This window comes from Lepidochelys olivacea (assembly GCF_965140295.1).
Source record: "Lepidochelys olivacea isolate rLepOli2 genome assembly, chromosome: 11".
NCBI lineage: Eukaryota > Metazoa > Chordata > Testudines > Cheloniidae > Lepidochelys > Lepidochelys olivacea.
In genome coordinates, this window is record NC_140421.1 from 58,523,006 (window position 1) to 58,538,382 (window position 15,377).

Consider the following 15,377-nt stretch of genomic DNA (forward strand, 5'->3'; position numbering starts at 1 on the left):
ATTTTTACAGGTGACTGATGTTCTGATGTTTTATATTCAATTGTAATTTGTCCTGTGGCATCTCCCACAAAATGGTAAAATGATCTCCTTTATTTTTGTGATGCATTTTTCCTGGGTCTTTAAAAAGACACGGTGTTGTTTTCAGTGCTCCAAACAACAGACCAATACAAAAAGACCTTCCTGAAGGACAGCTTTCCACTATACCTTGTTTTATTTACTAACATTCCCCCAAGATGTATGATCTGAAATATTATAAATTGCCAGATTTGTCTAAATCAAAGCTCCTGGAGAAGAAAAAAGATATCCTTAGACAAAATAATTTGACAAAAGTAGCAGTGTATCAGGAAGCATGTGACATACATTCCTGTTTCTTCTTTAAAGTCAATGTTTGACTACACTTAAATCAATATGTATCTATGAGCTTGAGCAGATCTGTCTGACAGCTTATACAAAAAATGAAATGCAAGGTTGCCTTGCTCTTTGAATAGCAGGTGCTTTGCTGCAGCAGTGGCTCATTACTCTAGAGAACTAGCTTATCCATCCTGACACCCTAGAGACAACAGCTTGATTCATCATTCTCCCAACTGAGTCAGGTTTCTCTGCCCCAGCAATTAACAGTGAATTAGCCCTATATTAAAGCACCAGGCAAGACAGTTGCTCTCTGTAATGGTCACCTTGGGGGCAGAAAGGATAGAAGTGTGAATTACTGTGTCCCAGTAGTGAACCCCCAAATTTCAGCATAGGCAAGCTTCTCTAGTCACTTGTTAGCTTGAATGTTATGGAAGGGTAGCTGTGTGTGCTTCTATAGGGCAGAGATTAGCCTAGGACCCATGGTTTCAAAGGCTTATGGGATCTAAGTGAAAGATGGGGCTGGAGGAATAATCCCCCTCAACCCAGAGGCATGGCAAGCAGAACACCTAGGCAGCCACTACATGGCCCTGATAATTGCAGTGACCAGTCACAAAAATGGTCACTATGCATGTAATTTATCCAGTAGATCTATGTGGTTATAGTCTTCCTGGCCTTTTCCTTAGCCCCCAAATGAACTCCATGCTGCCAAAGAATGCAGCCATACTGCAAGGCTCCATAGGGCCTAGGGTTTATTGGCTCTTTGGTATAAAAATGCTTCCTTCTACATCAAGCGTCTTAGTGAAAATTTCTTCTGCAGTAAATTTCACCCCTTGAACAGTTCACTCAAGGAATAGGAAAGCACTCCATTAAATGCCTTAATATGTAGGTGTCAGGGAGAATCCAATGGAAGAGAGAAAAGGAGGAATAAAACAAAGTTACACACTAATAGCATGCAGAATAGAAATGTCAACTGTCTCCTTGATGGTCAGGGATTGCTGCAGCCTCCCCCAAAGGAGCTAATGCATCTAACTGTGGCAATAATCCTTTTAAACTATCAAGAGCCAAATTCTCCTCTCAGTTACTCCACTGTAGAGCTGGAGTAACACAATCCATTGGATTTAAATTGATACTGCAGAGCAGAAATCAACCACCAGTGATCACTGGCATTCAATCCCTGAACTGTAGAGGAGTTTCAAAATTATGAACTCAACATGTAAATGAGACAGAACCCAGTGCAAAGGAATCTTCATGGTCTCCAATTTACTCCAAGTAGCCAAGTAACTGAATTTAAAGGGTTGCTTTTTCAAAAAATTTTCTCTATTTATTGACTTCTGCCCCGATTTCTGTCCCCTGCCGGGGTTGCACTGCATAGGGGCACAAACTCCATGAAGAGGAACTTCACCCTATTTAATCAGAGGGGGTATAGTTTGCCCTTACCCTGTTACCCCAAGAAAGCAGCAGAGGGATCAATCCAGAAGTCACAGATGCTGGGGGATCTGCTGGAAGCCAGAAGGCATGAAGACCCTATTACTGGGTAGAAGGGAAATGCTGGCCAATGACATGAGGCATTTCTTCCTCAGGCTCCTTTTAGTTTGGCTCTCAGCTTGGGAAGCAAGGGACCAAGCCCAATCTCAAACTCCGATTGCCATGTGGCAATGCCATTGCTAGAACAATTGCACCGTATCTCAATTCTTGAACATGAATGACTGCCACACAGCAAAACCTTTTTTAAAAAAAAAGGAAGACGGAAGAAAAATGAAACAAACTAGAGATGCAAGAATGACTACCCACCGCCTTCCTTGGGGAGCCTTGTAAGCTCTTAAGGTTTTTATCGGTTTGCATGTCTTACATTTACAACGCTGTCACTTGTTCTGGCCTATAACGACCATCACCTTGGCGTCAAGGCTGAGTGGTAACAACATACATTTACATAGCACCTTTCACCCCAAAGACCAGCAAAGCAGAGTACTTCTGTAGCAGTAGTTATAGGATTGTTTCACTCACTGCTAAAATGCAGCGAGCTCAGAATTGAAATGTGGCAGGCATTCTGCAGCAGAAACTGCTTCTAGGAGGAAGTGAGACTAGTTTTTCCAACTGACAATAGAGAGGGAATTTTAGATAGGCAGAATGGAATTACTCCAGCTGGAGTCTGGCCAGGATTCCTGGGCCTGAGACCCCTACCCTTGTATAAAGTGTCACAGAATTTCCAATGACTGCAAATGTGAGGACCTCAGCTTTACATCTCTGATACTAGCCGTCACTGATTCTTCAAAGCTAATTGCCTATGAACGACCCACACAGCAAAGCCAAAATCAAACCTTGCTGTTGAAAATAACTTCAGTAGCAGAGACTTAAAGTATGATTTAAAATAAACCAAAAAATCACTCTGTCCAGAGTTTCTTTTGACACTAGGGGACAGGTGGAGGTCTGTCTCTTGTACTGGTAGCACACCATTCAAAAACCAACTGGGAATTTTGGATGGGCAGACAAAGTCCTTTAAAATGCAGCACCCCCAAAACACAAACCTAATGTATCAACCATATCCCAGAGTCTCCAGAGTTTTGCTATATGCAGTTGCCAGCTGGTTCCATTTATTTTTCTTCGTTTTTCATATTTTGCTTAATAAATAATTAATCTATGGCTTTGTAACTTGCTGACAAATGCAAATGCATCATATTGCAATGCAGTGTAACATGTCACTCAGATGAGACACCGTGCACTATGCAAAAAAAGTGATGTGAAGAAGAGTTTTGAAAGTAGGCCAAATTATCAAGGTCACTGGTTAAAGCTAGAGCCAACTCAGGGAAAAATTATCTTGAACTGTCCCTGTCAGGTCCTTAAAACTGGTGTTAGTTCCAGGGCTGCGTTTTTCCACTTATAACAGTTTCCTTTGTGTGTCTAACACAGTTAAGTGCTACACAAAGTTGGTAGCCTTCTGGCACAACTGTTGTTGTTTTTTTAAGAGAGAATACTCCGCTACATACAAATTCATCTAGCTTTGCTGAGTATTGTTATTTATACAGTGCCAGAAGTGAACTTGGTCCTTTACAAATATGTAAGACGACAGTTCATTGCCTCAGATCATTTACAATCTGAGAGGAATGGGGTGCCAATGAACCCTGGCCCTCTGATGCAGGGCATTTAGGGTACTTTGTGCTGATGTGAGACTGGAGAACTTGAAGAGAGAAAGATGGAGGCTGGGAATAGGTTTTAAGGAGAAAGTCAAAAGTTGAAAAGCTATATGCAGCTGGATAGGGCAAAAAATGACCAGGGAGAAGTGAAGTTGTTTGGAGAGAAAGGGGGCAGAATTCAAAGAAGAGAGAATGAACTTAGAGTGGGGAACAGTCTCAGAACTGCCTGCAGAGGTGCTCAAAAGCACAGGAACGGAAGTAGAGAACGCGGATTGAGTGGAGAGGCAGGGGATTAGAGTGATGAACAAAGCAGTTCTAGAAAAGAACAGAGAATCCAGTAACAGAACAGAGGCTAGAGCTGAAAGTAGAAACCATGAAGCTGAAAGGCAGGATCTCCTTGCATCAAGTCTAAGCTTCTTCTCATCAGCTTCAGGGTTTTTGGCAAATAGGACACCACCCCCCACCTAACTGCTTCTTGTCATCCCTTCTATCCTACTTCTCCAATAATACTAGCCTTGAATGGCCATTGTCCACTACCCCCCAAATCTCTCCAATTCCTTCTGAGCAATACCTTATGCATGAAAAGCTGACTCCAAACTAATCTGTAAGGCCTCTCTTCTTTTGATGACCTCCTCAAGACTTACTTCTGCTTTGACCCCCAAAAGAATGAAGGCTAGATCAAGAGGCGATGTGGAGAAATGATCATTATTCTTTAAAAAAAAAAAAAAAAAGCTTTCAACATGATTTGGAGTCATCAAGCTGTGTACATAGGTAGCCTCTATGATTCTTTCTACTGTTTCTCCCTCCACCAACAACCAACATTCCCTCCTAGCATTTTAGCCTCAGTTAGCCTCATATCTTATATCAGATTTAAGATCTCTGGAGTGGGGGGGAGTGTTATTTTTCCTGGGTTTTTTTTTATTTTAATAAAGTAGCACCTAGTACAATGGTCCCTGCCGAGCTTTGGACACTACTGCAGTACAAATAATAATACCTCCTGCCCCCAGTGTTGGCTCATACCATAGGACAGTAAAGCACTGGTTTGAATTTACCTGTGGTAATGGTGCGCATGAGGATTGTAGGGTGGGAAAGTACTCTACAATTCTTTCCAGTTCTCATTTCACATTAGTCCTGATCTGCTACATGTTGCTGTCTCAGTTCTAGCCTCTCTTGACAGCCAGATGACTCTTGGTTTTGTGATGTGTATAAATATCTACTACTCATTTTCATTGATGTTTTGAAGCAAGGACCTCAGAGATGAAAGTCTGGTAGTATTTCACTCAGTCCCCTTCTTTTTCTGTGCATGTGTATGTCTATTTACCAGTAGAACATCTTCTCATTTCACTAAGAACAACTAAGACAAGGCTAATATAAAGTGGCAAAGAACCAAAATCTAGGGCATGAGGCAGGAATGAAGCCTACAAACGTGCAGATGTCACTGAGGAGAGTTCTGAAATGAAGTTCTGCTTTCAAGGAAATGTTCGCCCTGCTCAGCACACACACATGTAGCTGAGATTTCCAAAGCACGGCTTCTCCAAATGTTTTACTTTTTAGACCACTTCACACGGGACATACCCACTCATGGACCACCTCTCCTCCCAACACCCCATATCTTCTGTGGTATTAGCGGTCTCTTTCTAATGATGGATGCTACAAGCATTTTTGGATAGTGGAGCATAGTTTGAGAATCCCTGTCAGAAGCTGTGAGAACTTTGTGGGTTGAGCGCATCTACTCAAGTTCCCAGTCCACTTTCCAGCTACACACACACGCTCTACGAGAAATTTGTTTTCAAGGAACATACTTTGGATTATTACTCAGAGCCATAATACTAAATCACAAAAATTTAGATTAGGTAGGTCCCAAAATACCACCAGCTCTTCTTCCTATTGAGTCTTACCCTCACTTATTGCCAGTGTAAGTAGTTTGTTTTGACCTCTTCTTTGGTAACCTAACATACACATACACACACACAACCAGCAAGCCCCATGGTAGCTGGAACCAGTTGCTCTTTTCTACCTTGGGCAGCTGTTGCAACACAAAGAACCACTGAATGGGAGGTTAGCGTTCTGACCTGCACAGGCTCAGGAGTGAGCTGGACAACGTGCTGCATGCGCTCGCTGTGGTGATGCCTGGACTCTTCCTCATAGATCACATCCCTCTCATGCTGGGGAAGGTTCAGGAAGCGGCGGATAGTGCAGAGGTTTTCCCACAGGGTGCGATTTTCCGGGCTTGGGTTCTCTTTCCAGCGGAGCAGCTCACACAGCCATCCCTGCACCAAAAGGGTTAGAGTAGTTAACTTGTCGAGCACTGATGAAGCAGATGTGAAATGAACTTCAGCTATCTTGCAGGCTTTGCTGATACACTGTTTCAAGTTCTGTTGCCTTGATCTGTCATGGAAGCCCCCCTGATTTCCACAGATTTAACTGGGTTTAACTGTGGCAAACCAGGGTTGCCATAAATCAATGGTTTCAGAGTAGCAGCCATGTTAGTCTATATCTGCAAAAAGAAAAGGAGGACGTGTGGCACCTTAGAGACTAACCAATTTATTTGAGCATAAGCTTTAGTCATCACTTAGCAATACACAGCAAGGGGAGTGATGTCGTGGTCTGGAAAAGGTTGAGAACCACTGATTTATTGCAACACTTAACAATACATCAAGGGGAGGGTGGTTGTGGCCCCTGACATCTGCTAGTGACCAACTCAGAAGTCCTGTCCCCACACACTAAATGAAAACTTTTGATAAAAAACACCAACAAGTAAAAACTCTTTGATTAGCTCTTGCTACATAATATCCGCTCCTCCAATTCAGATCCCAAAATAAAACTTGACCAGGTGTAAATAATCAAGTGTCTGTTTTATAAAGGAAGATTAAGCCTTATGGAAAAATCCTATCAAATTTAATGAGAATGAGACAAATAGGGCTCTGCAGGAATTACTCTAAAAATCTATGGACAATGATATCTGCTGAAGAGATTTCTAAACCAACCTATATAGTGTAATATTGGATAATGATATCCCTGCTCTATACTTCTATAGGTTAGCTTGAAATTCTATAGAAAAGCTAGCAGTCTGTTAAATACTATAGGGCTTCTCCATAAGGGCCAAGAAACAAAGGTTCCCAGAGAGTGAAAAGTGTGCACTCCAAGAAAGGAGCTGACTGTAGACCATAAAGAATACTGCAGGGCAAAACAACAAGGCTTATTAATGGCATTCACACACCTGGTCCCGTGTGTGCACTGAGCGTGGCTGTCTGTGACCTTGGGCCCTGCGCAGGTTAACTATAACTGCACCTGCAAGTATCTGGAAGTTGGCTCAGTTCACACCTGCAGGCAGATGTATCCTACTTAGCACTGAGGATATGATTTCTTTCTTGTGCCTGTGCAAGAGAAGATGCAATGCAAATGATGGAGTATATGAAAATAACGCCAAGGATGCTGTCAATGCGGCTTACTGACTCTTGTCAAAATATTTTACCTAGTCACTTTATAACCTAATCATTTCCAAGCTACAACTCGGCATTTAGACACCATTTTGACAGGCACCTTAAAATACCTAAAAGATAGACAGCTAGATCGATGTTAAATGCAGAGAACAGGAAGTAGCCCAGGATGCATATTTCCAAGCTGTAACCAAAGAAAACTTAATAGGCCGGTTCATTAAAGGCCCATACAGTCCTTCCTAAAAAAGGAAAGATTTTTATATAACAACTTGTAAGCCAGTGATGACTCCTAATGTGCATTGTAAAACCCCCATATGATATCGTAAGTGTTGTTTGTCTAACTCTCCACTGTGTCTTCTGCCTTCACCCCCTCCCCCCCGCCCCAAAAAGGAAGATTTGATTATCTCCGCTGCATCAGCCAAGACAGCAACACCAGCTGTTCTCATTGTGCAGCCTCTTCCTCACGGCCTACATGTTAATAACCTGATCATTCCATTTTCTCCTTCAACTGCCGGCTGCAGCACAGAGAAGAGACAAAAACCCAGGCCCATCTGCAGCAGCTGTAGGCACTGAACTGTGAAGCCACTGGGGATTTATAAACTAATCTGTAACACAACACTGCCTTGTTTTTACAAGTGAGAGGCCACATTTGTGCAGACCTGATCTTTTCTTGCAATAAACTGGGGGTTGGGGGGGGGGATGAAAACAATATATCTAATCATTTGCTTGGAAAATATATAGATATTTTTAAAGTATTTTACTTGGTATTTAGCTAAGCTCAGAGTCAGGTGATGGCTGAATTTCTAATACAGTTCTCCTCCATCCAAAATAACACCCAAAACTTTGTATCTTAAAAAAGAAAGAAAAAAAATCTTCCAGACCCAAAGTATTTTCTCAGGGGTTCCTTTGTACAAAGAAAACAATTTTTGAAATGGAAAATAAACCATCTGTGGAAAAAATAAGCTCCTATTTCTCCATCCTTTTTACTGATCTGAATAAGTCTCCAACTGGACTCTTTCAAATGTTTCAAGCAGGTATGTTTAACATCTCCCGAGGGATGCTGTAGCATGAAGACCAATCATTAAACAGAAAATAAAAACAAAAACCTACATCTGTTAAAAGACAGAGTTCTGAGAGATACAGACCTTAAGGATGAGAACACCTGCTGTTCTGATGGAGGCAGGAGTTGCATTGTGGGAAGCCCTAATTTGAAATGAGACAGGTGACAGCTGAGTGGTACCATCGCCACGGATGAAACTTGGAATGTCTAGCACAACACTCATTGCTGCATTTTGATTTATAGGCACCGTTATAATCTGCGCTCATTACAATCACTTAGAACAACACTACAGGCCTCATTATGGACTGCGTGCTCTCTGCCATTAGTCTTTAAGGAGTATAGGGCTCAATTTGCCCAGCAACATGCGAGGTCCTGACCTTGGAGCTATTAGGGAGAGGATTAGACTGCAGTGTGACCATGTGTGCAGACATGAGCAAACCAAATTAATTTCTGGCAAAGGAAGGCACCAGGCAAAGACCCTGTCCTTAGGACACCTGAGAACTTCTCAATTCCCCAATGGAGATACGCTAATGGTGTGTTTAAGGGAGCCCAGTTCTGAAGGTAAAGCACATTCATGGTATTTAGAGGAATATTAATCCAGTTTCCCTACAAAGTATTTGCTTGGCTGATCAGATTAAGGGATCTAGCCTTCAACAGCACCCCTCCCCCCCAGCAGGCCCCAAGAAATCTGTGATACTTCACAGGCTCAGACATATTGCACCATGTGTACCCAGCTGCTACAATAATTAGCTTATGAATGTATCAGCTGGTTCTGTGATTTTTATAAATAATAACTAACCCACAGTGCAGAAAGATTTTCATGAGCCTAATATTAGCAAGAAATTGCAAGGTGCTCCTACCTCTGAATTGTCATTGTGCTAAATGCCCTGTTTACGCTCATGTTTTATACGACTGGATTTCCCTCTGATGCCATTTATAAATATTTATTTTGCATCAGCAGTGGCAATTTTTTTGTGTCAGCTTTCTTCACAACAGTCATTATTTGTTTCCCCCTCCCCTTCACCCTCTATTGCACTTGTACACTTATCTACATCAAAACTATTCTTTCACACGCTCTTTTTCTATCCCTCTATTTATTCAAGCATTCATTCACTCGCCTATCTATTTGGGATTATCTATCCATCTAAAGGATCTGTTATTAGGTAGCAGCATAGCTAATATGTCAGAAAACACTAAGCCATTACCACACAAACATACACATTCACCCCTTTATAATTGCAAGTAAACCCTCTCTAGGTAAAGATGAGGAGTCTGCACTGGGGTTTTGGATTTTTTTCATTTAAACAATCTTAGCGTGCCATCCAAGGAAGTTTTGCAGTACCAGGCAAAAAGAAAAAAAAAGTGTAAATGTCAAATAAAACAGTGACAGATGACAGTATTCTCTATTGAATAGCACCGTTTCTTCGTGCATGTTCAATGAGAACTCATGAATTATTAATAAACAAATCTCCTCTTTCTGTTAAAAATCTCAGATTGGGTGTTTGGTGGATTTTGTTGTTGTTGTTTTGGGGGTGGTTTTGTGGTGGTTGTGTAGTTCTGTATATGTTACATGGCGCTTTCCAGGAGAATTATTTTCATTTAAGAAATGCTGATTCAGGCGTTCACAGAGGTACGGCAGTTCATGCTGATTTTCATCCGCGGTTTGATTTATTGGGAAAGAGTGGGGAACAAAAAATTAGAGAAACCAAAAGGGAGATTCTACCCCATCTTCATTTACCTCACTGACCCAGAATGCCTGAGCTACTTTTCAGTGTGCTTACCAGTGAAGCCAGCTTAAACGAACCTATTGAGAGACTGAAAAATTGCATACTCTTCACAGAGATGTCTCCTCCCCGAGCTCCTGATGCTCCTGCCCATGCACATGTTGAGTGGTACTCTACTATGCAAGCAGACCCAGTGATTTCAACAGTGTTACCAAGGGAGGGTGATACTAGTCAAGGTGAATAAGGATGGCAGAATCTGGCCTTCAATGTCTGACTCTCACGTTCTTAAACCGGGCAATGTCTTCCATTAAAAATAAGAGGAGGAAAACACCACAATTAAAGGATGCTTTTGGCTCTATGTTCAGGCACACCCAGTACTTGTGGTTACCAATGAATTTTGCTAATAAATTCTTTACTTTCACCCCAAAACCTGAACTTAAATTGGGCAGAGCTCTAAATGCATCTTGTTAAAAGGAACTGTAAAGAAGAGCTGGCCTCTGTTTTTGCTGTTGTTCCAATCAAAAAGGATGAAGATTTTCTAGGCATTTTATTAGATAAAACAAATAATATCATACTAATGTCCTATTTTCTCTCTCTCTCTCTCCCTTAATCAAATACACTTCCCATAGCAAAACAAAAAAAACTGCAGGAGGCCAACCTTTCCCACTGTGTTTTTATGCTGTTAAACGAACAGCCCGCTTGCTACACTAAAGCATTTAGGCTTGGTGCACTCGGAATCCCCTCGAGGGACGGGTTAGTTGGTTCAACAAATGTAAGCCCTATTCGCTGTCACTTATCATTGATCCCTTTTTAGCGGCTTGACCCTTTTACTTTTGTAATACTTAACATAGCACGGGGGAGGGAGGAGGAGGAGGTTAAGTAAAATGGAAGCCAGGGGTATCAGAGGCAGATAAGATTAGGTTTAGAAAAGCTTTAAGAAGGTGCACACAAAGACCCCCAATGTTCTATGCAGGCAGAGCCCCACTTGTAGTCAATATAAGAGCTAAGAAAGCTTAGGTGAAAAGTCCAGACTTAGACATATTGGTCTTGAAGCCAGTGGCTACGTTCCTAGAAGTATGTCTATGGATGTCCACAATAGAAACAGGCAGCCGGCTGCCCAGCCTAACTTATTTAGACACAGCATAGATGCATGCACAGGATACTGACATGCTTTCAGCACTGATCAGGCCTTATTGCAGGCATGTAATTAAACTGATTCTGTGCTTCCTGGTGTTCAGTTTTAAAAAAAAAATAATTTGAGAATTTTCTACACTGACATTTTCCAGGGATTCCTGTGAATGTATGAGTAGGCAAATGAAGAGTTTTTAGTGAGAGTGATTCAAGATTCCTCTCAAAATAAATGTAAAAGGCCATTTCCTCACCCACATCATCAGTGCAGAAAATGTCAACATATGTGACAAAAAAAAAAAAGCAACATTTGATGTATGTCTTGAAAGATTTTTTTTTTTAATGTTACGCCATTAGCCACAGAAATATCACTTTCTAAACGGAATCGCATGAATTCCCTGGACCAAACTTTCAGAAGCGCAGAAAGCATTCTTCTCTTCACTTGGCTGGGACTCTTCCGCAGTGCGAAATGAGCCAGATAATATTCAGCTCTTGTTCCTTAGTCGCCAAACTCTCTTTCCATGAATCCAATAAGTGTCTATTAAAATAAATAAACCCCTAATGATTCGAGATAACCTAATCAAGAAAGCTGAAATGGATAAAAGACTAACTAGAATGGAGAGTTCTGTCACGGGCTTCAATGAATTCTTGAGGAGGAGGTCACCTGAACCTTAAAAGCTTTACACAGTGCATTTTGTTCCAGTTCAAGGTTAATAATTTTATACCTTGAATTTACTAACGAAAACTGATCAATATTTTTTCCTCTTCCAAAATTTCAGACTAAACACTAAATCATTGGCTTTACATAGTAACTTCAAATCCTGGCATATTCCTAGATTAATAGAAATGAAGTTTTTTGCAGTTCCTGGTACTATATTCCTGAATAAAAGGGACATTGAAAGATTTTGTGTATTTAGGTTCCCAGAGTTCAAAAGAGCACAACACTGAGGATATCTCCTGTAGGAGAGTAAGACTAGTCAGTGGTTAAGACAATGGATTGGAACTCTTGTGACTTGGGTTCCCAGCTTTACCAGAGATTTTTTGTGTGACTTTGGGCAAATCAGTTAATCTGTGCACCTCAGTTGTAAAATTGGGATAATATTTCCCTACCTCATGGAGTTGTTGTGAGGATAAATTCATTATGTCTGTGAGGTACTCAGTAACTATGCGTAATGGACATATAAGTGTCTAAACAGATTGTAGAGAAGATTGTAGAGAAGACACTGGTGTCTAAGGGCTTGTCTATACTTACAGCTAAATTGGCACTGCTGCAATTGACGCAGCAGCGTCAATTTAGCAGGTCTGGTGAAGACCCGCTAAGTCGATGGAAAAGCGCTCTCCTGTTGATGTCTGTACACCACCCCTCTGAGAGCGTCTCCTATCGACACAGCAGTAAGTCAATCTAGGTTACAGTAACTGAGTTAGTGTAACTTAGGTCGACTTACAGCTTTAGTGTAGACCATCCGTAAAGGTACACAGAGAATTTAAGATCACTGGCTCAGGGGCTTATCTTTTTATGTTTGCCATATGACCTTATGGTACTGTAAAAGAATAATAATACCAAACTATGAATCAAATGGGTGTGCATCACACACTGAGATTCATAAGCACCATAAAGGTTCTCTGGAACTACAGTGATATATATATATATATACACACACACACACACAAAATGAACATCTGAGTTCGGACATACCCTTCCAGTGCATTACACTGTAGGATATATGTGACCTGTTGTGCATGTTCATTAACAGCTAATTAGATGCTCACTTATAGGATTGTGGAGGGGTACAAAATATATCTATAATTATTTAAATGAGAATCACCTTACCATACTAAATATAGCCTCATAGAGTTGAAGAGGAGAGAGAAAATGATAAAAGCAAGGAGTTTCTGGAGTTAACCACACCCCCGTGTCCTTAACTCAACCTCTTTATTCCTAGGTCTTATGGAATCTTTGATCCTTTCTCAGAGGAGGACTGCAGCACAGTAAGCTATGTCTACACTGCCGCTGAAGATGTAACTTCCTTCTCAGGTAGACATATACACGATACCTTTGATGGAGCTAGCATGCTAACAATAGCAGAATAGACAGGCTGCACGGGCAGCAGGACGGGCTAGCTGTCCCAAGTACGCACGTTGGGTTTCAGATGGGATCGTACTCAGGTGTGACCATGGCTACACTGCTATTTTTAGCATGCTAGCTCAGGTATGTCTACCCAAGCTGGATATGACACCTCCAGCTCCAGTGTAGACATACCTGTGTTTGCCCTATTGCATGGGTTCTCAATCTGGGACTCAAACCTGCCCTGGCCATATTGCTAAATGGGAAGGGGGGCCCAAATAAATCCCAGCTAGATGGCAGGAGTTTCCAGTACAGAAAAGAGGGCTCTGCTTTGGGAAACACTGAGAAACGCTCCATGGCCTGCAGTAGTTTCCTTGCATTTCATCTCAACATCACTAGCCTAGTTTTTTGTACTTAATTTTCCTGGGTTTTATTAATGTTTTTAAAACTGTGTAAGCATAGAAACATATTGGGCCTGATTCTGCTCTTAGCTACACTTGTGTAAGTCAGAGATGCTCAGTTGCGTTTCTCCTGATTTATACAGGTGTGAGTGAAAGCAGGTATTGGCCTCTCGTACATCAGAAAATCAGGCCATAAATGCCTGTATTTAAACTGCAAAGGATCAAACTTTAGATAAAAATATACACATAATGAACATAAATGGTTGTTAAGTAGAAAGTCTGAGATTAATGATCTCAGAACTGAGATCATTACAGGGGTTAAATTCCTTAAAGAAGGCTATCACCATATTGTCTTTGCACCTTTCCCTTTTTGAAGCCCCGCACCTTTCATTTACCCTGATTTCCAAACACCACAATCTGTGTTCTCCTAAGAACCCAAAACCCTCACTTCTCTAGCTGCTAAACCTAACCTGCAACGGGATTTAAGAACAGAGATGGATGGGCATTAAATTAGAGGCCAATTCATTCCACCAGTGGATAATCCAAAGTAAAGCAGCCACTTTCATTGGGTACCAACTCTTTCTCCAGGAAGAGGGCAAAAGAAATGGGTCCCGCTGGCTCCTGGCTGTGTGAGAGGCAGCTCAACATTAAGGATTTTTTTTTAAACGTCAGAACATCCTTGTCTGATACTCACCGTCAGTTAACACTTTGAAAATCTCACAGTCATAGGTATTGCGGTTGAAAGAACAAGAGCAACTGCCTTACTAGTAAACTGGACTGATCCCGGTGGTCAGAGTTGGGGAAGAGGGAAAATAACAGGGGAAGCTTATGCAACACTACAAAGCAAGCCTAACCTAGGGAGAACAGCAAAGGAATGAACCTTGGAGAAGAGTGCAATCAGACTCTCCTTTAATATTCTCTCTCTCTTTCTTTCTTTTCTCTTTCAAATATTATTCCCCCTGCAAATATACGGATTTTCCAGAGCACTGTGAGTGGCATTACTCCCATGGAAATCAATGGTAATGCTTACAGTCATTCAAGGAGAGCAGAGTTAGGCTACACAGAGTGAAACCCATTGCTAGTTCTTAAATGAATGAATGTAAGGTTATTTGCTGAGAGCCCCAGCGCGCGTGATGGGGGAGGGAAGGGAATGTCCCACACAAGTGAACCAATCATTTGCTTTCCTTTTTTCCTAGCCCCTCGAATTCAGGCCAACTCGTGTTCAATGTCACCCCCACATCACATTAGCTGGGGAATCTTACTGGAGCACACAGCTAGTCTATGGGTGTGGTCAGTAAAGGGTCTTCAGGAAAAGAGGAGGTGCAGCACACTTCTATTTCTATTTTAAGACGACCCATCACTCTCACAGATCTTGGGAGACAGGCCAGTCCTTGCCTACAGACAGCCCCCCAACCTGAAGCAAATACTCACCAGCAACCACATACCACACAACAGAACCACTAACCCAGGAACCTATCCTTGCAACAAAGCCCATTGCCAACTGTGTCCACATATCTATTCACAGGACACCATCATAGGGCCTAATCACATCAGCCACACTATCAGAGGCTCGTTCACCTGCACATCTACCCATGTGATATATGCCATCATGTGCCAGCAATGCCCCTCTGCCATGTACACTGTCAAACTGGACAGTCTCTACGTAAAAGAATAAATGGACACAAATCAGATGTTAAGAAGTATAACATTCATAAACCAGTCGGAGAACACTTCAGTCTCTCCGGTCACTCGATTACAGACCTAAAAGTCGCAATATTACAACAAAAAGACTTCAAAAACAGACTCCAACGAGAGACTGCTGAATTGGAATTAATTTGCAAACTGGGTACAATTAACTTAGGCTTGAATAGAGACTGGGAGTAGATGAGTCATTACACAAAGAAACTATTTCCCCATGTTTATTCCCCCCCCCACTGGTCCTCAGACGTTCTTGTCAACTGCTGGGAATGGCCCACCTTGATTATCACTACAAAAGGTTTTCTTCTCCCTTCCCCGGCTCTCCTGTTGGTATTAGCTCATCTTAAGTGATCACCCTCCTTACAGTGTGTATGATAAC

General features: G+C 41.7%; 1 protein-coding gene across 2 annotated transcripts in view; it reads right to left on the reverse strand.

Moving 5' to 3' along the window:
* The window catches only part of SATB2 (SATB homeobox 2), a 161,222-nt gene that overhangs the window by 24,201 nt on the left and 121,644 nt on the right, over nucleotides 1-15,377 (reverse strand). For both annotated transcript variants that reach the window (XM_084643667.1, XM_084643666.1), the window contains one exon: nucleotides 5,555-5,752. In XM_084643667.1, the coding sequence (XP_084499793.1) occupies nucleotides 5,555-5,752 (198 nt within the window). The remainder of the gene's footprint in view (nucleotides 1-5,554; nucleotides 5,753-15,377) is intronic.